Source organism: Pocillopora damicornis, chromosome 5 (genome assembly GCF_964200805.1).
Source record: "Pocillopora damicornis chromosome 5, jaPocDami1.2, whole genome shotgun sequence".
Lineage (NCBI taxonomy): Eukaryota > Metazoa > Cnidaria > Anthozoa > Scleractinia > Pocilloporidae > Pocillopora > Pocillopora damicornis.
Window position 1 is genome coordinate 4,987,819 of NC_142674.1, and position 23,794 is coordinate 5,011,612.

At 38.7% G+C, this 23,794-nt stretch overlaps 3 protein-coding genes across 3 annotated transcripts; all 3 read left to right on the forward strand.

The window, feature by feature from the left end:
* The first annotated feature begins 88 nt into the window (after positions 1–88).
* On the forward strand, positions 89–2,730 carry LOC149044814 (uncharacterized). The gene is made up of 3 exons (XM_089206302.1): positions 89–850; positions 2,033–2,515; positions 2,660–2,730. The coding sequence occupies exons 1-2, from the start codon at positions 374–376 to the stop codon at positions 2,039–2,041; spliced, it is 486 nt and encodes a 161-aa protein (XP_089062428.1). The 5' UTR covers positions 89–373; the 3' UTR covers positions 2,042–2,515; positions 2,660–2,730.
* On the forward strand, positions 2,042–4,336 carry LOC113680266 (uncharacterized). Its single transcript, XM_089207869.1, has 4 exons — positions 2,042–2,050; positions 2,131–2,514; positions 2,637–2,727; positions 2,897–4,336. Exons 1-4 carry the CDS (start codon positions 2,042–2,044, stop codon positions 3,001–3,003), a joined length of 591 nt encoding a protein of 196 aa, XP_089063995.1. The 3' UTR covers positions 3,004–4,336.
* Positions 4,337–5,553: 1,217 nt separating this feature from the next.
* On the forward strand, positions 5,554–22,175 carry LOC113680272 (uncharacterized). Its single transcript, XM_089206307.1, has 13 exons — positions 5,554–6,036; positions 7,819–8,591; positions 10,153–10,218; positions 10,339–10,428; positions 10,591–10,737; positions 12,203–12,295; positions 15,045–15,118; positions 15,825–15,969; positions 16,518–16,751; positions 17,346–17,571; positions 18,978–19,063; positions 19,806–19,916; positions 19,997–22,175. Exons 2-13 carry the CDS (start codon positions 7,859–7,861, stop codon positions 21,709–21,711), a joined length of 3,720 nt encoding a protein of 1,239 aa, XP_089062433.1. The 5' UTR covers positions 5,554–6,036; positions 7,819–7,858; the 3' UTR covers positions 21,712–22,175.
* The last annotated feature ends 1,619 nt before the right edge of the window (positions 22,176–23,794 follow it).

Sequence of the window (23,794 nt, forward strand, 5' to 3'; positions counted from 1 at the left end):
AGTTGATTGCGATCATTCTAGGAAACGTAAATTGGCGGTGTGTTGAGTTCTACTTATCCTCGGTCATTTCCGTCCTTGATTTTTGAAGATAGGAAGATGAGGGTCTGACGAGAAAGAAATTTCACATGCAAGTAAAGCTCCCTCCCCTCGGCCGATTGTACATGCTACGAGACAAAAAAACGAAAGAAAGGAAAATAAGAGCATCTTACCTACATGTGAGACATGGAAACACGTTCCTCGGCAGAGCGGCAAGTTCGTTGGTACCGGTAGCCGCATAAGGGACCTTTTTCCCAGGTGCAATAAAAACATTCATCTGGTCACAAGCGACAAGGTTATTTAATTTGCCGATTTGAGTGGCTATTCCTTGTCTTTCATGAAATCAGGAGACAAAAGAAAAGAACCGAAGAAACAACTTGATGTGGTGTCTGACGAAGTAATCCTCAAATCAGGCCCAGCAATTATGCCTATTGACCCAAACAAACTTAACATCTTTGGAATACTTACTTCCGGTTTGATGAAACATCATGTATTTACCATATGCACCAAAGTAAAGGAAGATTTAAGAAATGATGAATTATACTGTCACGTCGTTGAGGAATGCAAAAAGTCATTTACCATAAGAACATACCAGGTGAAGGGGATCGCAGACGAAAAAGCATATCTCGCTGACCACAGTTCCGGAAAGATAGAAAGTGCTAGTTACACAAAGATTATCGAAAAGGCCTTGGAGCTCCAATTTCAATCACAGTCGAAGGCCAGGCAGTTGCTGTGGGTGCCATTACTCTTGGCAAAAACGAGCAGATTTCTTTTGTTCTGTTTTCACAGATTGATAGAACACGACCATTTTCAGGTTGGTAACTTTTGGTTAGTTCAGGGTACGTATCCTTTCACGTCACCTTAAAGGTCTTGAACGTAACCAGCAATATGTGCAATTTATTTATTTTGCTCATTATCTTCGGAAATCTAAATTAATTTCCATAAAGGAGCTGGCCTACACTCTCAGACACATTTGTTGGGACATCTCTGCCTTCCTTGACCTTCTCAGTGGTTTGCAAGATGGCACAGACACATGATTGGCAAATGATAGCATTGGAAGGGGCAGAGGGCCAGAGGAACATCATAAAAATTTCTCTGGAGAAGCGTCCCAGTTAAATTTGGCCCAGGAATACATTATACTGCTGTTATTGAAACTAGTCTATTGTGGTAACTCTCTCAGAATAGCTCTAACGTATGATCACATCATTTACTGAAAATTCTCCCGCATGGCATTGCTTGTGCTGCAATATTCATTATTCTTTGTCACTAAATTGTTGTTTTCATGTGTCTATTCTTTTAATTTTAATGTCTGGGAATACTTTCCAATTGAACTTCACGTCTGCTCCTGTGAAGCGAGCTGGGCTGTATATTTGCTGAGTTTGGAATAAACATAAACAAGGCCTTTTTCGTCAGGTTTCTCCTAAAGTTGATTATCCAACTCGGTACTCAGTAACATAAATGAAAAAGCAGCAATTTTCGGCTGGATTTTTGGCAGAGAAAAGCCTGGTATATCATAACCAGCATCTCTGAGGTTATGCACTCACAGTTGCCGCTCTCTATCTTTGAGACGCCTCTCTTAAAATTTCAGCGGACAGGCTAATTTCTTAGTTAATTACAAACCTGCTACAAACCCAACAGGGATTCAAGGATCCAGCATATCACTTACTTCAGAGAGTACTACATCATCCACATTTAATTGCAGCTTTGGTTTGACAACAGTGTCGACCGAGTTAACCGGAAAATGTATGTAAGGATACAGAAAAGTTAATAGCAAGATCTGTCTTTCATGTGCGTGCAGTTCCTTAAATAATTTTTTATTTAATCAAACCCAAAATTATTGTACCTATGTTAACTTCCAAAATGTGATTCATCATTTTCCTTGTGGAAGGCACATATTTTCCTGATAACTTTTCTTAAATGGCCAACTCTTTTGATATATCCCATGCTAAATGGTCACAGATATAGCAATTTTTTCCTTTTGTGTACTAAAAACCAGATGAAATAAATGGAGGAGGTGGAGAACAACAGGTACCAGAGGAACCAACAGAAGGAGGAGAGCAACAGGTGCCAGAGGAACCAGTAGAAGGATGAGAGCATCAGGCACCAACTGAACCAACAGTAGGAGGAGTTCTTCAGGTACCAGGGAAACCAGCAGGAGAAGGAGAGCAACAGGTACCAGAGAAACCAGTAGAAGGAGGAGAGAAACAGACATCAGGGAAACCAGCAAAAGGAGGAGAACAACAGGTACCAGGGAAACCAGCAGTTGGAAGAGAGCAACAGACACCAGGAAAACTAGCAAAAGGAGGAGAGCAACAGGCACTAGGAAAACCAGCAGAGGGAGGAGGGCAACAGACACCAGAGAAACCAGCAGAAAGAGGAGAGCAACGGGCACCAGGGAAACTAGCAGTAAGAGGAGAGCAACAAGCATCAAGGGAACCAGTATTAAAAGGAGAACAACAGAAGAATTGTTCTAAACAAGGTAATTACAGAAATAGAGATTTATGTTCTCTGAAGCACATCTATAAAGACTTTTGATATCCTGTCAACAGTGATCTCTTTTACGATAAATTTTTACCAGCGGTGGGTTTTTTATCATTGCTGATGGTGGTACATTAACATCAAGTTTCAGCAAGGATGCCAGGCAACAAGAAACTCTAAAGCACTCAGTGGATCAGGACACATCCGCTCAAGGTGTGTATTTTCGAATTATTTAATATACCCTTCGAAACTAAATCAAGTGAAATCATTTTACTCATAACACTCTTATTATTAGTTATTATTTAATGACATAAGTACGAACATAACTGCTCAGTCTTGCAACTATTCTCAATTGTTTTGATCGTTCAACATATCGTAATAGTTAAAAGAAAAATGCCACTTAATCAGTATGCAGTTGAAATTGAAAATGGCAGAACCGCTTCAGAAAATGGAATGGTGATCGAAGGACAGCAATTCCAACCACAGTAGGTGAAGGACATTACTTCTGTAGAGAGATTGTCATGGAGCTAAAATTAACCCACTGATAGGTCCAAGTTCAATTACGCTTGATAACTCAGAGGCTCATCTGAAGGACTTCACTGTTATTCTGTGGGAAATGTGTTTGTCTATAACACGGTTTAAGTATACCTACGTAAATTCCCATAAGTCAAGGATACACTAGATTTTCAGGGGTCAATTTCATTTTTTTTTTTCACATTAAACTAAACGAAAAAGTTTTGCAAAGTATTAAAACTCACGCGAGTTATTTACAAAGACGTATTTTCGAACAAATAATTTAGCCCGCAAAAGCGTGAGAAGCCAATTATATAATGACATCTTGGTTGACCGAGGTGTTTCTAGCAACGAAACATCCAGGTTCTTGCAGGAAGTGATCTTAGGTGTCTGCGTGTGTATAAAACTAGACTGTGAGTGGGGAAAGATTAAAAGGGAAAACTACTTTGGTGAAATTCAAAAAGGAAGTCTGGCTGTAAGCACAATAGATTAAATAAATTCAATAAGGAAAGCGACTGAAACATCTCACCGGAACGATAAGGGCTCGTGATATGAACAACCTTCACTGCTTAGATCCAACCATCAACTATGAGCGAGTTCTATCACTGAGTTCTTCGGTTGCTTCTAAATTAAAAATAGAAAACCTTGAAATCAAAATTTCTGGCCAGCGAAACTGAACTAAATGTCTGTCATAGGCAAAATATGTTTTGGGGAGAATCTCCCGAGACTGCGCAGGATGCCTTTGTGTTTCCATTGACGGCCGGCATTTTAAGTTTTCGGGGAGTTGATATAACTTGACATGTGGTCACTCAAAGGCGTAAAATGTTAGCAGAACTTTGGTTGCAAAAAAACCTTCTTCTTTTCTACACAAATACGTCTTCTTTGAATGAATTAATAATGTATGAAAACTTCGTAGATTGCCTTGAAATGTGGTCTAAAGACTCCTAAAGTACCAACCTAAAAAGACCGTGGGAGGGATTTCTATTTTCGATATTCATAAGCAAACTTGACAGAAAAATTGCAAAGCAACCGATGAGAATATCGAAAAATCTCTTCATTGTTTTGAAGAATAACCTCTCTGGATTGAAACTGTACAGAAGTTTAATTTGTGCAGTCAGATTTGATGCCGCATTAATTTGCTTATAGAGAAATCATCCCTTTCGAATTGTCGAATAAGTTTGGTAATTTGATCAGCAAAATCGTCATACCTTTGTTTTGGAACGTGTTACGCCAAACATAATAGCATCTTTAGCAAGCTTCGGAATTTAATTTTCTGCTATCGCATCTATTATCTATTCAACAAATAGATTCCGAGTTGCCGTGCGTCTGTTCAGTAATAGATCACAGATGACGTCAAAATGTGGTAACAACAAAAAAGTGGAACACGAGGGGCAGCCGAGTGCGTCACATTTTGACGTCCTCTGTGATCTATTACTAACAGACGCACGGCAACTTGGAATCTATTTGTTTTATATAATAAAGTATTAAAAAAAGTTTTAATGATGACGTCATCTATAGGTCTGTTCTTCAATAGATCATAGGTGAGAACCAATCAGAATGCGTGCATAACTGAGCTTATTATATAATTTCTGCTATTGCATCGCGCGAGGTGATTATAGGGTAGCTTGCAGCGCGTGAAGCACGCGCAGCATAGCCCCCTGACTAGAGCAAATAGCCCATAAAGACGAAAAATTTGGACTACCGGACGACCGACGGTACAAGGTGAGACTTTTAGCATGCGCAGCAAACTTCTACTAATACTACTACTGATAATAATGATGATATTTTTGCGCTCCTACCCTCGCACCTGTCTCGCACCTCAGTTCTATTTTCAAAACAAATCATAATTTTTGGAGCGAGAGAAAGTGTCGTCAACATGTTTTTTACTCTCATAATCCAATCAGAATCCTCGTTTGAATGGTTTAAACGGTCTGCTTGTTGAATTAGACAAAAGCTGTCTACAGAATAAGAGAGATGGTAAGTTTTGAGCTCGGTAAAGAAATAGAGAAAGATATATTCGTCTTGTCGCAAGCGTAGGACAAAGAAAAAACTCTGACTCCCAAAAAGGAATGGAACCTTAGACCTTCGGATTCTTTAGGGTCTAAACCTCCTGCATTTAGAGACTGTAAGTACATGAAGTTGACATAAATAAATGGTAAGCGTATGGTTCGTGATGTGAACTTCAAATATTACAGTTTCTGGCGAATAGGCAATTACTTTTATCTCAAAAAATTTAGACATATATTGTGACTGTGTGACATATGAGGAGTGTAATACACAGTTAATAAATATTTTGTGCGTCTAATCTTGTACATAAAAAAGCGCGCAAAATGCCTCAACCCACAACAACAGTTAAATAAATTTAAGAGTTAAACTCTTTGATCGTCGTTAGAGAACAGATTGCAGTAGTGATACTATTTTTTTTCTTCCAGTATTATTGATAAGTGCGTTGGGCCAGTTTAGTTTCTTAATACTATTTGTAGTCGATTTAAAGCAGTGTTGGCAGTCTTAGAATTTTGCACATCTTTTTTTAGGACAAAAATTGAATTCATTGAGCTTTTGTTGTGGTTTAGGAGACTGCAAAGAATCCACAATATTTTATTCATCGTGCAAAGCCCGCCATTTTTATCGATCAATTTATCTAACCAGTTTTGTTGCTCATGTGTTATTCTGCGTTGGTTTAATCCTCTTTTAGTTTCCTTTTCGAAGATCTGACATATTTTATTCACCTAGTATGGAGTAAACTCAACCTGTTTAGAAAAATGAAAAATTAGTCTGCAATTTCAATTCACCCAGATATGATTTATTGCATGAACCATTTCCTGTTTAAGGTTAAAAATAGAAATTGCGATGTACATTAAGAGATGAACACACTTCGTAATGCTTGGATAGTATCTGGTTCACCTTCGCGTTTCTGCCGAAGATTGCTAATCTTAACTACTTTTTTCATGTTCAGTGAAGATTTAGGAGCTCCACTCATCAGTTATTAAAACTTCGATTTCTAAGCCGGTAAGTTCCATCACTTCTTATTCGATTTGTCTCAATAAATCAAAGGGAACGCTCGAACGATTTTGGAAAAGCACGTTGCCTTAATCTAGAGGTCTGTTATAGCCGGGAGATTCACCTCTTTCTCGAAAATTGGTTTCTAATGAAAAGTATGTCGGGAAAGTGAGATTCATGCTGTTTCGCTTTGAACTAAATATGCTCACTGTTCCGTTCTCATGGCAACTGACTGCGTTGCGACAAAATATTCTGTTTTTCGAGTTGAGAAATTATGCATTGTTTTCTTGATAAAGAAGAACACTACCGATGCCAACCCCGAATCCTCTGCTGACACGAACAAGATCCGAACTTCCCTTCGATTTGACCCTATTTTCATGGTCATATAAAATCAAGGAACTAGAGCTCTGTTAACTTGAATTTCTTTAACTTTACCTTGGCTCAATTTTACCCTGAGAACTCGAACATAGAGTAAAAAGATCATTCGATAAACGTATCGAGGGGTCAGAACATAGCTGATTGACACGTCCAAATCTTAATTTAATCACGATCGATATGAAAGTGTTACATGTATGAAAACGTAAGACATCTAAACTTTCTGAGCTAAACGTTCTTACACTGAACAAACTTAAAATATGAAAGTGACTGTTGATTGGGCAAGAATGGTATATACTTGATTCTTAATTAAATATAAACAGGATGATTGAAATTAACACCAATCGCTATGACTCAAACCACCGCTAACTCGAACCGGTTTAGAAATTACCATTAAATGAACCTCCGCTAACTCGAACCGGTTTTTAAATTACTACGCGATGCATACTAAAAGAAGAAATCGAGTTCAGAAATGATTTCTGTAGGCTAGTGCCGGCAAAACATTGATTATTATAGCCTTCCTATGGCCAGTGATGCAGAAATCGAAGAAAAGAACGGTGAACCACTGCGTTATGTATAACGAGTTGAATTGTTCCTATAAGCTTTTTCTTCCCTTAAAACGTTTTATATTTCAATTTCGATTTTATGGAAAAACCCTATAACTTGTAAAAATGGAATTTTAATCGGAGGTTTTTTTAATTTGAGTTCGAACATTCTACGAAACGGATGTGGTTTTTAATTGAAGTCATGCGGTATGACGGTATATACATAATTCCTTACTAATTATTAACAGCAGGATTGAAATTCAACACTAATCTCAATGACATGAAACTTCCTTTTTCTCGTTTTTCGTTTCTCATGGAAGGTCGAATTACTCGGGTTTTACTGTAGGTTGGTAACTGGAACAGTGAGTAGATGTATAGAACACACGCTTATTTCAATTATCATTACAGATTTAAGTCACATGCTCTGCCAGATCGAGTAAACAAATACACGTGGCAAACGACATCTTACAAGAGCTACTTTATAAAAGAACTCTAATTACCGCTCGATACATACTAGATATGATAAATCTATTTCAGAAAAGATTCGTGTCGTTTAATTCCGGCTATCAATTGTTGGTCTTCAAAACAATTTTTGCTGTTTAGACATTGCTGATTTTGGCCTTGATATGGTTAGTGATGCAGAAGTCATCATCTCACATGGCAACTCACTTTTTTATATGTGACGGGTTGTACATATCCTCTAGTTTTTTTCTTCCCTAGCAATATTTTAAATTTAAATTTTATGAAATAACTCTACGTCTCATCAAAATGACGTATCGTACGGAGTTTTTAATTTGAATGCGATCATTCTGGGAAAGATTAATTGTATTGGCGCCATGCTGAGATATGCATATCCTCGGTCATTTCCTAGATTTTTAAAGATAGGAAAATGAGGGTCTGATGACGAAGGAATGTCACATTCGAGTGGAGCCTCCTACGCTCCGACGATTGTACATGCATCGAGAAAAGACAACGAAAGAAGGGAAGATAAGTGCATTTTAGCTACTTGTGGGATATGGAAACACATTCCTCGGCAGAGCGGTAAGTTCATTGGTACCGGGAGCCTCATAAAGGACTTCTTTCCCAGGTGTGATAAAAAAATTCATCTGGTCACAAGCGACAAGGTAATTTCATCCGATGATTTGAGTTGCTACTACTTGTATTTCAAGAAGTCAAAATACACTGAAAAAGGACGAAAGAGACTACTTGGTATGGTGTCCGACAAAGTGATCTTCAAATCAGACCTCTCGATCGTCCCTATTGACCCCAACAAACTCGGCGTGATTAGGAAACATACTTCCGGTTTGATGAATCACCGTCCGTTTCCCTTATGCACTAAAGTAAAGGAAGATTTAAGCAATCATGAATTATACTGTCACGTCGTTGAAGAATGGGGGGAGTCATTTGCCATAAGACCATACCAGGTTAAGGGGATCACGGACGAAGAAACATATCTCGCTGACCACAGTTCCGGAAAGATGGAAAGCGCTAAATTTCACAGAGATTATCGGAAAGGCCTTGGAGCTCCAATTACAATCACAGTCGAGGGCGAGACAGTTGCTGTGGGTGCCATTACTCTTGGCAGAAACGAGCAGATTTCCTTTGTCCTGTTTTCAGAGACTGATAGGACACGGGCATTTTCAGGTTGGTAACTTTTGGTTAGTTCAGCGTACGTGTATTTGCAAGTCATCTTTAAGGTCTTGAACGTTACCAGCAATATGTACAATTTATTCATCTGGTTCATTGTCTTCAGAAATCCAAATTAATTTCCACAAAGGAGCTGGCCTACACTCCCAAACACATTTGTTGGGACATCTCTGCCTTCCCTTTCCCTTTCAATGTTGGTTTGCAAGATGGCATAGACACATGATTGACAAATGACAGCACTGGAAGGGGGAGAGGAGCAGAGGAACATCATAGACGTTTCTCTGGAGAAGTGTCCCAGCTAATTGTGTCCAGGAGTGCATTACATTGCTGTTGATTCAAGTCCATCGTGGTAACTCTCTCAGAATAGCTCTTAAGCATGATTATACATCATTTACTGAATATTCGTCCCGTGGCCTTGTTTGTGCTGCAGTATTCATGAGTCTTTGTCACCTTATTGTTGTTTTCATCTGGTATTCTTTTGATTTTAATGTTTTGGGAACACTTTCCGATTGAAATTCACATGTCTGCTCCTATGAGGCGAGCTTGGCGGAGTATTTGCTGAGTTAGAGATAAACATAAACGAGGCCTTTTTCGTCGGGTTTCTCTTCAAGTTGATTACCCACCTTGGTACTCATGGAAGGATAGAGCCATTGTTGCACTGGAGTTTTTTCGCCTTCACAGGGTTGTCACTAAGTGCAGGCTGCCGGTAATATAGATGAAAAAGCAGTAATTTTCGGCTGGATGTTTGGCAGGCAAATGCTTGGTATATCATAAACGGCACCTCTGAGGTTACACACTCACAATTGCCGCTCTCTATCATTGAGACGCCTCTCTTGAAATTTCAGCTGGCAGCCTATTTTCTTAGTTACACCCCTGCTACGGACACAACAGGGATCCAAAGATCCAGCACATTACTTACTCCAGAGAGTACCACATCATCCACATCCACAAACTTTGGAATGCGCTACCCCCTAGACTCAGAGAATCTCAAGATATTGCTTCATTCAAGCGTTCTCTTAAAGCCCACATGGCTTAATGGTAGTGATTGTAAATATCGTTATTGTTAATATTGTTAATATTGTTAATATTGTAACTTTTAATTGATAGCTCTTGTCCATGATTTTCGATCCTGTTTTTAGTTTTTTAATAGATTTACTTATTATTTGTATTCTTACAGAAATTATGCTTTATTTCTAATTGTACATACACGTACACGTTTTAACGAGAACTTCTGTACTCCTAGGTGTCACGTGTTTAAATAAAGGATTGATTGATTGATTGACATTCAATCGTAGCTCTGGTTTGACAACAGTGTTGACTGAGTTAACAGGAAAATGTATGTAAGGATGTGCAGCGTGCAGTCCTTGAATAATTATTGATTTGATCAAACCCAAAATTATTGTACCTATGTTAACTTCCAAAATGCGATTCATCATTTTCCTTCTGGAGGGCAAACATTTTCCTTATAATTTTTCTTAAATGGCAAACTCTTTTGATATTTCCCATGCTAAATGGCCACAGAGATCGCAACTTTCTCCTTTTGTATACTAAAAACCAGATGAAAGAAATGGAGGAGGGGAATCAGCATTAAAAGGAGAAAAACAGAAGGATTGTTCTAAACAAGGTAAATATACAAAACTAGAGATTTTTGTTCTCTGAAGCACATCTATAAAGACTTTTGATATCCTGTCTAGTGACCTCTTTTACAAGAATTTGATCAGCGGTGGGTTTTTTATCATGGCAGATGGTGGTACATTAACATCAAGTTCCAGCAAGGATACATGGCAACAAGAACCTTCAAACCACTCTGTGGATCAGGACACATCCGCTCAAGGTGTGTATTTAACATACCCTTCGAAACTTAATTATGTCAATTCATTTTACTCACGACACCCTTATTATTTGATAGTTATTATTTGATGACATTAGTACGAATACAATTGCTCTCTCTTGTGACTATTCTTAATTATCTTCATCGTTTAACATATCGTAATAGGTAAAAGAAAAATGCCACTTTATCATCATGCAACTGAAATTGAAAATGGGAGAACCACTTCAGAAAATGGAATGGTGATTGAACGACAACAAGAGTTGGAGGGAAATTTGGCAATGGGTTATCAGCATACTTTACAGTCCGCCCACGGTATGTGAAGGACATAACTTCTGTAGAGAAATTTTCATGGGGCTAAAATTAACCCACTGATAAGTCCAAGTTCACTTAAGCTTGATAACTCAGAGACTCATGTGAGGGAGTTCACTGTTTCTCTGTGGGAGATGTGTTGGCCTATGATACGGTTTAAGTATGCTTACGTAAATTCCCATGAGTCGAGAATATAGCAGATTTTTAAGGGCCAATTTTTTTTTTATCAAACTAAGCAGTATTATTGTTACCACAGTTTCCACGAGAAAGTTTCGCAAAATATTGAAACTCGTGGGAGTTATTTACAAAACATATTTTTGTACGAATGATTTAGCCCGCAAAAGTATGATTAGCCAATTATATAATGACACCGTGAATGACCGTGTTTCTCGCAACGAAACAACCTGGTTCCTGCAGGAAGTGATCTGTGCTTCTGTCTGTGTATAAAACTAGACTTTGAATGGGGAAAGCGAATAATTTAGTGTTAACAACTGAGTTGCCAACGTAAATTGGCCACCGCTGATATCTCGAGCGTTAACGCCACGGAGTACTTAGGTTGCTTCTTAATTAAAAATAGAAAACCTTGAAATCAAAATTTCCGGTCAGCGAAATTGAACTAAATGTCTGTCACAGGCAAAATATGTTTTTGGGAGAGTCTCCCGAGACTGCGCAGGATGCCTGTGTGTTTCCATTGGTGGTTGGCATTTTCAGTTTTCATGGGGTTGATATAACTTGAAATGTGGTCAACCGAAAAAGTGAAACCTAATTATTTTTTTACAAATATGTCTTCTTTAAATGCATTAATTATGTATGCAAACTTCGCAGATTGCCTTGACATTTGGTCCAAAGACTCCTAAAGTACCAACCTAAAAAACCGTGCGAGGGATTTCTGTTTCCGATGTTCAGTTGATCTCCAGCAACGGTCTCCAAGTAACCTGTATCAGTAAAATTTTAATACGCAAACTTGATAGAAAAATTGCGAAGCAACCCGGCGATGAGAATATCGAAAAATCACCTCACTGTTTAAAGACTGACCTCTCTGTATTGAAACTGTACAGAAGTTTTAGTTGTGCAGAGAGATTTGATGCCGCATTAATTTACTTAAAGAGACATCATCCCTTTCAAACTGTCGAATAGGTTTTTTAATTTGATCAGCAAATCTTTATACCGGAGAAGTCCAGGAAATGGTCGGACATTGCACAAATTGGCAGAGGGCGTGACAGCTTTAGCTCAGCTCCGTGTTTTGTACTCTGTTAAAACACGCTCCTACAACCAATGACAGCGCGCGTTATATCTAAACTTTATTGCAAATTTATGTGATTAAGGTCATCGATATTATTTGGGGAAGGTTGTGGTCTTAAAATTAAACTAGGAAATTAATTATAAGGAAATTTCTGTAAACCAGTCATGGAACAAATTGAAATTAGATTACATGCTCATTCAAAATGCCGTTGTTCCTAATTGACAGATACTGCTGCTTGCAATAGAGGAAGTAATTGGTGGTCATCTTTGAAGTCATGGTTCCCCTTTTCGAATAATTCTGACAGATGTGATAATAATGGTAAGTACTGTAGTTTATAGGTTGAAAGAGATTCCAGCATGGCTCATGTATTTTGCTGAAAACCTCCCATATTCAGCGATCATTCACTTCCTTTGCAAAATATTCTCAGTTTTTTTTTGGGGAGCTTTCCCTCACAAAGGAAGAAAAGATATTTTCCACTATAAGTTATTTAAAAATAATAAGTTTAATTATACAGTGTTATTACACTAATTGTCCATAACGCTTTAAGAATCATTATACAAAATCATCATACGAAATCATCGAACAATATCTATTTACAATTCATACTAATAACAGTTCAATTCTATTTACAATTCATCTAATAACAAAATGTGTTTATAATGAATGCACTTATTAACTAATTAAACATTATAAGAAAATCAAATATTCTAACAAAAGTATATTTTCTTGAAGAGACGGATTTTCAGTTGACGCCTAAAAGAATAGATTTCGGCAGCCTTTCCTAAAGAAATTGGCGGTTCATTCCAAAGCGTTGGTCCAGCAATGGAAAACGCCCTATTTCCATAAGTAACTGTTCTAGATCTCGGAATAGTTGAAAGTTCCTGAGTAAAAGATGGAAGTGAGCGCTTAGAATTAGAGTAGTTTGTCAAATCAGCATCAGATTTCTTAAGGGCTGGTAACAGCTCGGCAATCTTGAATGCATCAGGTATGGTTCTAGAAGAGAGAAATGAGTTGACGATTTTCGTTATAGGATATATCTAAACAGTTCTTCATCACTGAAGCAGGTAAAGGATCAAGACTGCACGACTTAAGCACTGACTTTCAAATACATTCTTTTATAGAGGCTTGACTAACCATAGCAAAATCACAGAATTCAGAATGGCATCTAGGAGAAATTATGTCAGTTCGACCCACGTTTACCAGTTTCTCTTCAAGCGTATAATATATAGCGTCAATCTTCCCTGCAAAGAAGTCAGCAAAAGAATTTGCTGGAGTGGTAGTATTAGGGGAAGGCGGATAACGTTTTGTAGCTTCCTTTTGAAGCAGTTTGTTTACAGTGGAGAATAGAACGTTTTGGTCCTCAGAGTGTTCCTTGATGAGCTTCCTATAGTAGGTAGTTTTCAGAGTACTAATCAGATTGTTAACAACAGGGATTGGAGCACATAGCGCTCAAGGTCGCACTTTAGCTTCGTTTTGCGCCACTTCTGCTCTAGACGTCTCCTTTTGTTATTACCAGGTTATTCAATATAGAGCACAAAATGTCGTCATATTGTTCAGTAAAGGCTTTCAAATCTTCAGATTGATCCTGGAAGAGACTGGAATCACAAATATCCCTACAAAGAGAGTCCATATCGATAGAGCAGAGCTTGCGAGACGTTACTGTTTTCTTAACAAAGCAAGGTTTCTACAGACGCAAATCACAGTGCACTGCATAATGATCGGCGATTCCAGAATGCCTAATTATAACACGACTGATTCATGAGCCCTCGGATCTAGTAATAAGTAGATCAGGGGTGTGGCCTTTTTTGTGAGTGGCCCTATAGACATGTTGTCTCAGGCCAAAAATATCCATTATGTCTAAAAAACGCTTGGCGTTTCTGTCACGAGGATCGCCAAGGTGAAGGTTGAAATCATCCGCAATTATTAGGCTCTTGGAGTACTCAGCTAAAAATAGCTCTAAAAATCGAGAGAATTGTTCAGATAAAAGTGGATAGGTGCTATCGTCTGGAAGATGATAAATACACAGGATACGAACACACTCGATGTTCTTCAAGCAAATGTCCATTGGCTAAAAGTCTCAAAATTCTCGCTAATACGAGTGTTTACAATAAGGCTTTCCTTGAATAGAAATCCAATGCCACCTCCAAAGGTGATAGAATCATGTCGAGAAACATGAAGTAAACGGAAGCCTGTAGGACATAAAGTTCCAATTTCCACTGCATCCTCATTACAGCTTAGCTAATCACCGGTTGAAATTTCACACAAGTAACTCTAAACATTTCATTGTTCCTCTGCAAGTAATGAAGGTCTCTTGGGGAAAATCCACAACTGTTCAGTTTTGCAATGCAAATATGGCTAATCTCGCAATACGAATTGAAGTCAGTGCCAGAATAAAACACATGAATTTCGATGATTTGGTCCTCTTGAGACTCATGAAAATTCCATATCCGGGCCCCAGGTTGGCTTATACATCTTCTATAAATGTTATATTTAGTTGGCGTATATCCAACGGGGCAAAAAATGAGCCAAATCACAGAGAAGAAAAACACGTGGCGCCTCATCATGTGATTTTTTCGGTGTGAAATTTCGGTTCCTTCCTGTTTACCATTTTAAAGCAATACTTTGCTATTTACTTGGGTATCTCAGGGTTTTGTTTTACCTCTCGGGCATCACGATATGAGTGTGAAAACTTCGCTTTAGTAAGGTTTGCAATTGTTGGTGATCTCTAGCTTGAGGAAATGGCATCTTTATAGAGGCCTTTAGCTGTAAAATTGAAGGGGGACGCCCTTCCCATCACAGAGCTTCCAGGAGCTTCAACCCATGGTCTTCATAGTTTTGACTTTACCGCACTCAGTGCCTCTGTTTTTGCATTTTAAGGATAGGAATCTCCGATTATTTTGATTACATTCTGCGAAACAATTGGTTTGTCTATATGTGTGAGCAAAGGAAAGGAGATCAACTAACCCTTATTACAGGTGTGTGACAGAGGCAGGCACTATGGTAAATGGAACCATCATTCTTCACTAAATCAAAGACTATTATTTTTTTCACTTATCCTGTTATTAAGGAAATTTGTCTCTAAATCTATCGGGGAATAGCTGTTATGAAGTAAGCATTGAACCAGCCAAGACTCCTTTGAAGGTAAAAGGAAATTTTAATTTTATAAGCTTTTATTGATGTTCCATCAGAGTGAAACCTAAACCAGATCGATGGAGTCCCGTAAATTGTTTAATTTAGCCAAATAATTCTTAAATTCTTTTTTTATTCGATCTGAAATTTAAGCGTTACATTACACATAATGAAACGGAAAACAGCGCTTAAGCGATTGAAAATCTTCGAATTGAATTAATAATTATCAGAGCATGAAAAATGGCGTAAGCCACGTGGTAAATCAATACAGTTATCTATCTGATTAAGAGCAACTAAAACTCACAGAGCAGTACATCAATAAACATTAATAGCAAACTTACTTACTTTTAGAACTGAATTCCAACTGTTCCAAAGCCATAAAGGGGTTACAAACCGATAAACCTATACAGTACTGTGTTCCTTCCATAATCTCCAAAATCCGAAATGTGTAAATGAAAAAAGATCCTTTTCATTTTCTGTTTTTTCCCTAAGTTGTAGCCGGTCTTTCGCGTCACATCGGGAAATCTTTCCGCTATTGTTTAAAAATTAGAAATTTACTATTTCGTATTTCAAATTTGCCTGAAATACTACTTTCCCTGGCCAATCACATTTCAGAAATTTCTCAGCTTTAAGTATAACTGTGTGAATGTCCAATAAAAATAATTACAGATGTATGTTTCTTGAAATTTAAGATAGTTTTGCGGTTCTTCCTAAATAGGGTGGAGGATCTTGCTGGTTCACTTTTGAACCAGACTTACCGTCAGACATTACTTCTGGAACTGCTAAGTTTTGTGGTCTAGGCTCTATTGATTTGAATGGAGTTAAACATAAGACAAACTGCCTTGTTGGAAGAAGAATTCCTTGTAAGTAAAGTTATCTTGATTTGAGTCAAGTATTAAAATACTCGTGATGTTTGAGCTTGATGTTAGAAATTTTAGCAATGCGCACGCATGGACGTCCTATGTTAAATGCCAAACTTGGAAACCATTTTTTGCTAAGGCCAGCTACTTAACCACTTTAACTTTGTTACGAAAAACCAAGCAGGCATGTGATTGCATGTACAGTGTAAGTTCGCTTTTTTTAGATTTGACTCAGCTGGAACCCATATCGTTTGTAGTGAAATGAATTTGGACTCAAGCAAGAGTCTCTAAAACTAACCCACAGATTACGACTCACTCAAAAAATTTTAAGACAACCCATTTCATGAGACCGGGAAGATTTTTATACAGATCTTTTATATCTGAGACTTAAACAGGACGAAAACTTGACACGGTTTGTTTTCATAAACCCACATTTTGTCAGTTTGTTTTCAATGCCGTGAACTGCTTTTGAGATGATAGTCATAACATCATTGTTTTGCACAGTAGTATAAATGGTATCAAGATGTAAATTTTGAATCTTCGAATTCCAGACGCTGAGGAAGAAGGTTGGGTCACTGTAAAAGTGAATGGAAAAAGTGACAGGACTGGCAAATCAAGTTATCTTGGGCAGACAGAAATTTATTATTTCAATGAACGCAAAGAGCTTCTCAAGCAAATAGTCCAGGACAAAGAGCAGCTTCACACCTTCTTCGAAACATGGAAAACTGCTTGTAAAGGGTACTCCACTTATAGCAAAGAAAAAGAGACGAAATCCCGTGGTTCAGGTAAGCATGAGAGACAAGTTGACGTCTTTCATCAATCCCAAGTAAACGTTGAATTTGTTATAAAAACACATAAAGGACTTTCGAAAAAGATTATTGGAATCCATTTAGTGCGTGTTGGGTTTTTTGGCGAGATGCATGTGGCTGTAAGTAGGTTTCCTTTGAAATACACCTCTTACTAATCGATTTCGAGGTCCCCACAGTAAGTTACGGAAAGAGTTTTTTCCGCTCAGATTTACATTGTATGGCCCGCGCGCTTCGTGCTTGGGTCATAGATCTGGGCGGAAAAAAAAACAAGGTTCCATAACTTACAATGCGGACCGAAAAAACAAGGTTTGTAAGATATTTATTTTATCTCTGGGTCTAAATACATGGGGGAGATTTCAATTCGAGCAAACTTCTAAATTTGGCAGGCCGCATATAGAAAATTTTCGCTACGACAACCACCCCTCACAACAATACACTAGCCCTAAACGGGATAGAATCCTTATTTGTTTCGAGATGAGGAGTAAATTGTCCAATGATCGTAGTGAACTATCTGGATATCGTTTTATCATCGTATTACACCAAAAGTCTTCATCAAAATTCCTTTCATAGGGTGCACAAATTCAGGGAATCCACTAAATTCATTTCAAGGCTTACTGCTGTTGGTGTATACAGCAGCGGAAACTAATACTCGGCAGTTCATTGAATTAGTCTTCAATTCGTCAGCTGGAAAAGTGGTCTTCAACGCCTACAGGTATACTTCTCCATTACCAGAGGATGTTGCGAGAGCATTTGGCCACGAAGATACTGCGCAGTACCTTGAGTCCATAAGTAAAAGGTATCGTGTATATTTCCATTAAATACTCATTTTAAACTATCATAATGGCATTGAAAATAAACCAATTATGATAATATGATTATGGGGTAAGGGGCTATCCGAATCAAAAATCCCAGTTGAGGCTGAGGCTAAGCGTGACTCAAGTTCTGGAAAGCAAAGAGGACTCAATTTACACTGTCCTTTTCGCACCTACTACTGTAACGAAGAGCACATTCAACTGCATGTATCTTTGAAACCTTGACAAGTGGCTGCTTCGTAGGAGTTTACCATTTAATGAGAATTTGCCAGCAACTACAACTAGTAAGTCAAGAAATTGAAGAAGTTGCTTCAATTTGATGTTTGATTTTAACCTATTTACTTTGTTTCAGGAGCATAATTCGAATTTCTTTTACAACTGCAATTCCTTAGGGACTACTTTTTAAGCAAAAAAAAATGACATCTTAAATTTTTTATCTCAAAAGTAAAGGTAGTTGTATTTACATTTGAGACTTTGAAACATACTACAGTAACTTTAAATCTGTAACAGTTTAGACTGGAAATGACTGGTGACTCATATAAGCAATTGTTAATAAGATCTGAAGCTCGTGTCACTGCAGGTTAGTTGATAGCCCTAGTAGAGAGGCACGTGATTTTTTTTACCTCTCCACGAAAGTGGACTGATTGGCCCCAAGAATGTTCGGTGTTTACTTGAACTTCATGTAACTTTATAACCGACTAGGTCGTCATTTCCGCTGTACTTTATATTTGGGTGTATTGGGGTGTATTGAATCGCAGCTAGAAAAACACAATGGGACTGTTATTCTCTCTCGATCGCAGTTAATCAAAATTATAACAAAATGTAATAGGACAGTTAAGGGGACAGTTAATACGTCATGCCTGTGCAAGTGGACAGAACGCATCATGTGTGCGCTGTTGTCTTGCATATCGCCAAGTTGCTTGTTGTTTTTTTTTATGAAAACGTACAACCTATGTCTAGTTTCATTCTCAAATTTTGTCATAGTTTTGATTACTTGGTAACAGTACTTCGTGCCGTCCAATTTTGTCTGTATTCATACTCATGATAAACACATGGACTCCCGCCTCGCGATCGTCTGATTTTGTTAACACTCCTATAATTACAGACCAAATTGGACGCTACTCGGTCCACTTTCCATTATTAATAGAAAATACTGGACTTACCCCAAAATAAAAAACACACAATCACAAAACACTCAGACAACAAATTAAGAACCCACCAAGCACCAGCTATCAATAAAAACTAGCCATATTAATTGAGAATTTTGGTTAGAGTTTCTCAGTACCAACAGTTTTTTTTATTTTCAACATTAACTGGAAAGTGAACCCAACTGAAATTTGTCTCATAATTAGCTAGTAATTAAAAGTCTGAATTTGATTTTTATGCTTAGATTGTCTGAAGATTTGAGCGTCAATGAAGAACAATTAAAAGCAAGTCATATTTTAGAGCTTGCAGAGGCAGTAAAAAATCAATCAAGTAAGTAAACGAGATAAGCCTTTCTAATTTCTTTAATGCCCTTAAGCTAATTTAAAAAGTCCCCAAAATGTAAGGAAATGGATTATAAATATCTCTAGAGGAACACTCACCATTCTCCTGAAATTACAAAGACTTGAAAAAATTGCAGTGAATAAATGCTCCCATTTAAATTAAGAGATGCTTCTCTATACAGTTCATTAAAGTAAATCTTAATTAATTAAGGAGACGCGTACCAAATTGCAAAAAACGGAATCACGCTGCAATAAGTCCTCCCCACTGGACGATGTCTCAAGCTCAAGATATGCGGGATTTTTTTAAATATTGGAAACTTGGAAAGAGGAGAAAAGTATTATGCGAAGTACCAAATTTTGAATGTTTGATTACAACGTTTAATCTTGATTACAAGGCAAGGGACTCAGGCTTTAAGTGCGAGACTCCAAAACTCTCTTGGTTCGATCGGTATGTGATCTCCGGTTATAATAATGTGCTTTAGAGAGCAGGACTTACTGAGCGGAGGAGCCTGTTCGAGACAATTGGTGCGTCCATTGTTGATATGCAAGGAAGGCCGCGAAGGGATTTAGCAGGCCAAAATGTATAGCCAGTTGAGACATTATATGCTTGCTAACACTGACCCTTTCGTGCACATTTTATGTGTCAGTGTGTACATATGTGGAGGGAGTTAGACAAAAGGTTACAAAATGCTAAGTTTCTTAAAACCGACAAATTGTTGTAATCTCCACAGACGGCAATCATTGGGAAAACTGTTTCTCTACAGAATCAGAGAAACAGTTTCAATCAGCTAAAAAAGACGAAGGAAAAAACGATTCTGTGTTCACAGATGAAGTTGATCAAGGCAAGAAAATGGAATATTTGCCTTATGTGTAGGCAATGCGGGTAACAAAAATGACCATACATCACTTTCGACAATTTTAGGACTACCAAATCATGAAGTTCTAGAGAAAGTTGACGACCTTCAACAAGAGGTTAAAGAGAACGAAACGAAACTTAAAGAAAAAGAAGAGGATCCTCAAGAAAACAGATCGAAACTCCAACAAAAATACGAAGAAATTGAAGGAAAAGGGAATCAACAACAGACTCTTGAAGAACAATTGCAAACCGAAGTCTCCCCGTTTTGCATTCTTCCTCCTGAACCTACACAAGACGTCTCCCCTCGCGGATCGGAGGTTGGTAAAGTCACACAACACCTCAAAGCGCTCAAAGCTGGAAATCCTGGAAGTGGAAATTCTCAGCTGGCCCGTCTAACAGCCAAGCGATTCTTCGACGAAGGCAAAGAAACTCCCTGTGCGATTCCAATTGTCAGGACGCTTAAAGCTGAAAGTTCAGCATTGAAAGTTCAGTTAGGTCTTGTACACCGTCAGCTGGGTGACCTCAGGCGAGCGGAACACCGTCTCCGTCGAGCGCTAGCTATTAAGCTTAAAAATCTCGGACCTGAGCATGCTGATGTCGCAGCGTCTTACAATAACCTTGGTCTCGTACACCGTCAACTGGGTGATCAAAGGCAGGCGAAAGACTGTCTCCAGAAGGCGCTGGCTATTAGGCTTAAAAATCTCGGACCTGAGCATGTTGATGTCGCAGCGTCTTACAATAACCTGGGTCTCGTACACCGTCAACTGGGTGATCTAAGGCAGGCAAAAGACTGTCTCCAGAAGGCACTGGCTATTAAGCTTAAAAATCTCGGACCTGAACATGCAGATGTCGCAGCGTCTTACAATAACCTGGCTAATGTGCACCGTCAGCTGGGTGACTTAAACCAGCCAAAAGACTTTCACGAGCGAGCACTGGATGTTTACAAGAAAAACCTCGGACCTGAGCATGCTGATGTCGCAGCATTTTACAATAACCTGGGTCTCGTACACCGTCAACTGGGTGATCTAAGGCGAGCGGAACACTGTCTCCAGAAGGCACTGGCTATTAAGCTTAAAAATCTCGGACCTGAGCATGCTGATGTCGCAGCGTCCTACAATAACCTGGGTAATGTGCACAGTCAGCTGGGTGACTTAAACCAGGCAAAAGAATGTCACAAGCGAGCACTGGATGTTTACATGAAAAACCTCGGACCTGAGCATGCTGATGTCGCAGCGTCTTACAATAACCTGGGAATTGTACACAGTCAGCTGGGTGACCTAAGGCATGCGAAAGACGTTCTCAATCAGGCAATGGCTATTAATCTTAAAAATCTCGGACCTGAACATGCTGATGTCGCAGCGTCTTACAATAACCTGGGTAATGTACACAGCCAGTTGGGTGACCTAAACCAGGCAAAAGACTTTCTCGGGAGGGCGCTGGCTATTAAGCTTAAAACTCTCGGACGTAAGCATGCTGATGTCGCAGTGTCTTACAACAACCTGGGTCGTGTACACAGTCAGCTAGACGACCTAAACCAGGCTAGAGACTGTCACGAGCGGGCACTGGCTATTAAGCTTAAAAATCTCGGACCTGAGCATGATGATATCGCAGTGTCTTGCAATAACCTGGGTCATGTACACAGTCAGCTGGGTGACCTAAGGCAGGCGAAAGACTTTTTCGGGAGGGCGCTGGCTATTAAGCTTAAAAATCTTGGACCTGAGCATGCTGATGTCGGAGTGTCTTACAATAACCTGGGTCATGTACACCACTTGGTGACCTAAACTAGGCAAAAGACTTTCATGAGGGAGGCTTGGTGTTTACATGATTAATGGACTCCTGTGAAGAGCCAATCAGAGTGCAGTTAGTGACGCTTTGCACGAGCCGCAGCAGATCACGGAAATGAAAAATAGAATCAAAACCTGCCACTAACTGTCAGAATTTTTACATAACTTGGAAAAATAAATTATTACTGTTTCAAAATGAGATGAATTTTTTATTTCAAATGTTAGACTATTCTAGGAGGATAATTCCTCTGAAATCAATTAGTTTCAATTACTAGTTTTTGTGCAAGACTTGATATCGAAGTTATGCTTTTGACCATTATCCATAGTCTAAATCGTTTATAACATGAACAATCTTAGCCAATTTAGGTTTCCGTTAGGTATTGTATTTGTAATTGAAGACGATGAACTCTGTCCCAACCTTCAATTAAGTCGGCTGATCATTAAAGAAGTTTAGAGATGGCGTTTGTGTCGTTTGTTTTGGGTTTTCGTAGTTGGTACGGTTATTAGAACAACATGCACCCCCTATGATTCCGGTTTACGAAAACGCACTTATCTGATGAATCCACATGACCAGTATCTCTTTCAGAGCTAGATATTCCATTTGCCGGTCATTTTCGCGGCAATTATACATAAAGTAGGGCAGCAGTTTAAGCTATGTCACGTAAGGAGCACAGAAAATCGTTCCGTTGAAGACCCACTTGTATTTCAAATCCAAGCTACGTCACAGCTTGGCAGCCCAAAAACTCCAGTCCCGTAAACATAAAAAAAACTTGTCGTTAGAAACAATGATATAATGCCCAAGTAACTCCGAGATGAATAAAGGGGGTAAGTTTCTAAAGAAACTGTGGTGCTGCGTTTGTGGGAGAGTATAGCAGGTAATTTAGTGTTAACAACTGAGTTGAAAACGTAAATTAGCCACCGTAAAGGGTAAAAAAGCTGACGTTTCGAGCGTTAGCCCTTCGTCAGAGCGATGGGCTAACGATGGGCTAACGAAGGGTTAACGCTCGAAACGTCAGCTTTTTTACCCTTTACGGTGGCTAAATTACGTTTTCAACTCAGTGGTTAACACTTACTCTGAGATGAGTTTTAAAAGTTCGTGTCTTATAGCGCATTCACGCTGAGGCTTAAGGTTTGAGGCAAATAGAGCCTGGCGCAAGATAGAGGAGATCAGGAAGAGCTCGAGAGACGATTATTGCGTGTGGCCCACCCCATGTGCCTCTCGCACTTGTCTCGTCAAAAACGGTTAACGCATCGAGCTATTAGCAAAAGTCTTAGAGGAAAATAACTTACGTTTTTTTGGCAACGCTTACCACACATCGCCGTAACGACATCCGAAACTCCATAAAATACAATTTTCTACGGAGTTTAGATTCTAACCTCTTCTTTCGTAAATGGGCTTCTTACACCAAGTATTGCGCTTTGTACTCAAATATTTCCTCTCTTCCTTCCCTTTGTATGCCGGTACGCATAGTAGAGTTCAATTGGCCTCATAGGCTCTTAACCCTTTAACCCCTAAGATTGATTAGCAACTAATTTCTCCTATCAGTATCAACCCGTAAAACAAACATTGAAGTCATGAGAAAAGAGGAATTGATCACCAACTAAAGAAGCTCTTGATTGTTAAACAAATTCTCTTTGTCAGCACAATAGGAAATGTATAGAGAACAGTGTGGAGAAAATGTATACTGATGTTAGGGTTAAAGATAACCAGGCTTCCTATGCAAGGTTTGCGGTAGATCAGATGAAACAGCAATTATAAATTTACAGTCGTAAAACGAAAATCAAAGTAATGACGATCATAACAAATGTCATGCGTCAAAGTAGAAGCAGGCAAACTGACAAAAGCGGGGGAAACGCGAGTGACCATGTCACAATTGTTTTTGTTTAGGGTCTGATTGGTTTAGAGGATGGCGGGAGTTTTCTAGACCAATCACAGACCTAGGTAAAGCACCAGCAAATAATCCCGGATTACTCCCGACGCTCAATTGAAAATTTCTCTATACACGATTTTTTTATATTGAAATTTATGGTCTTGTTTGATATTCATGGCAGTCAAATCATGTAGTGACGCTCACTGTCG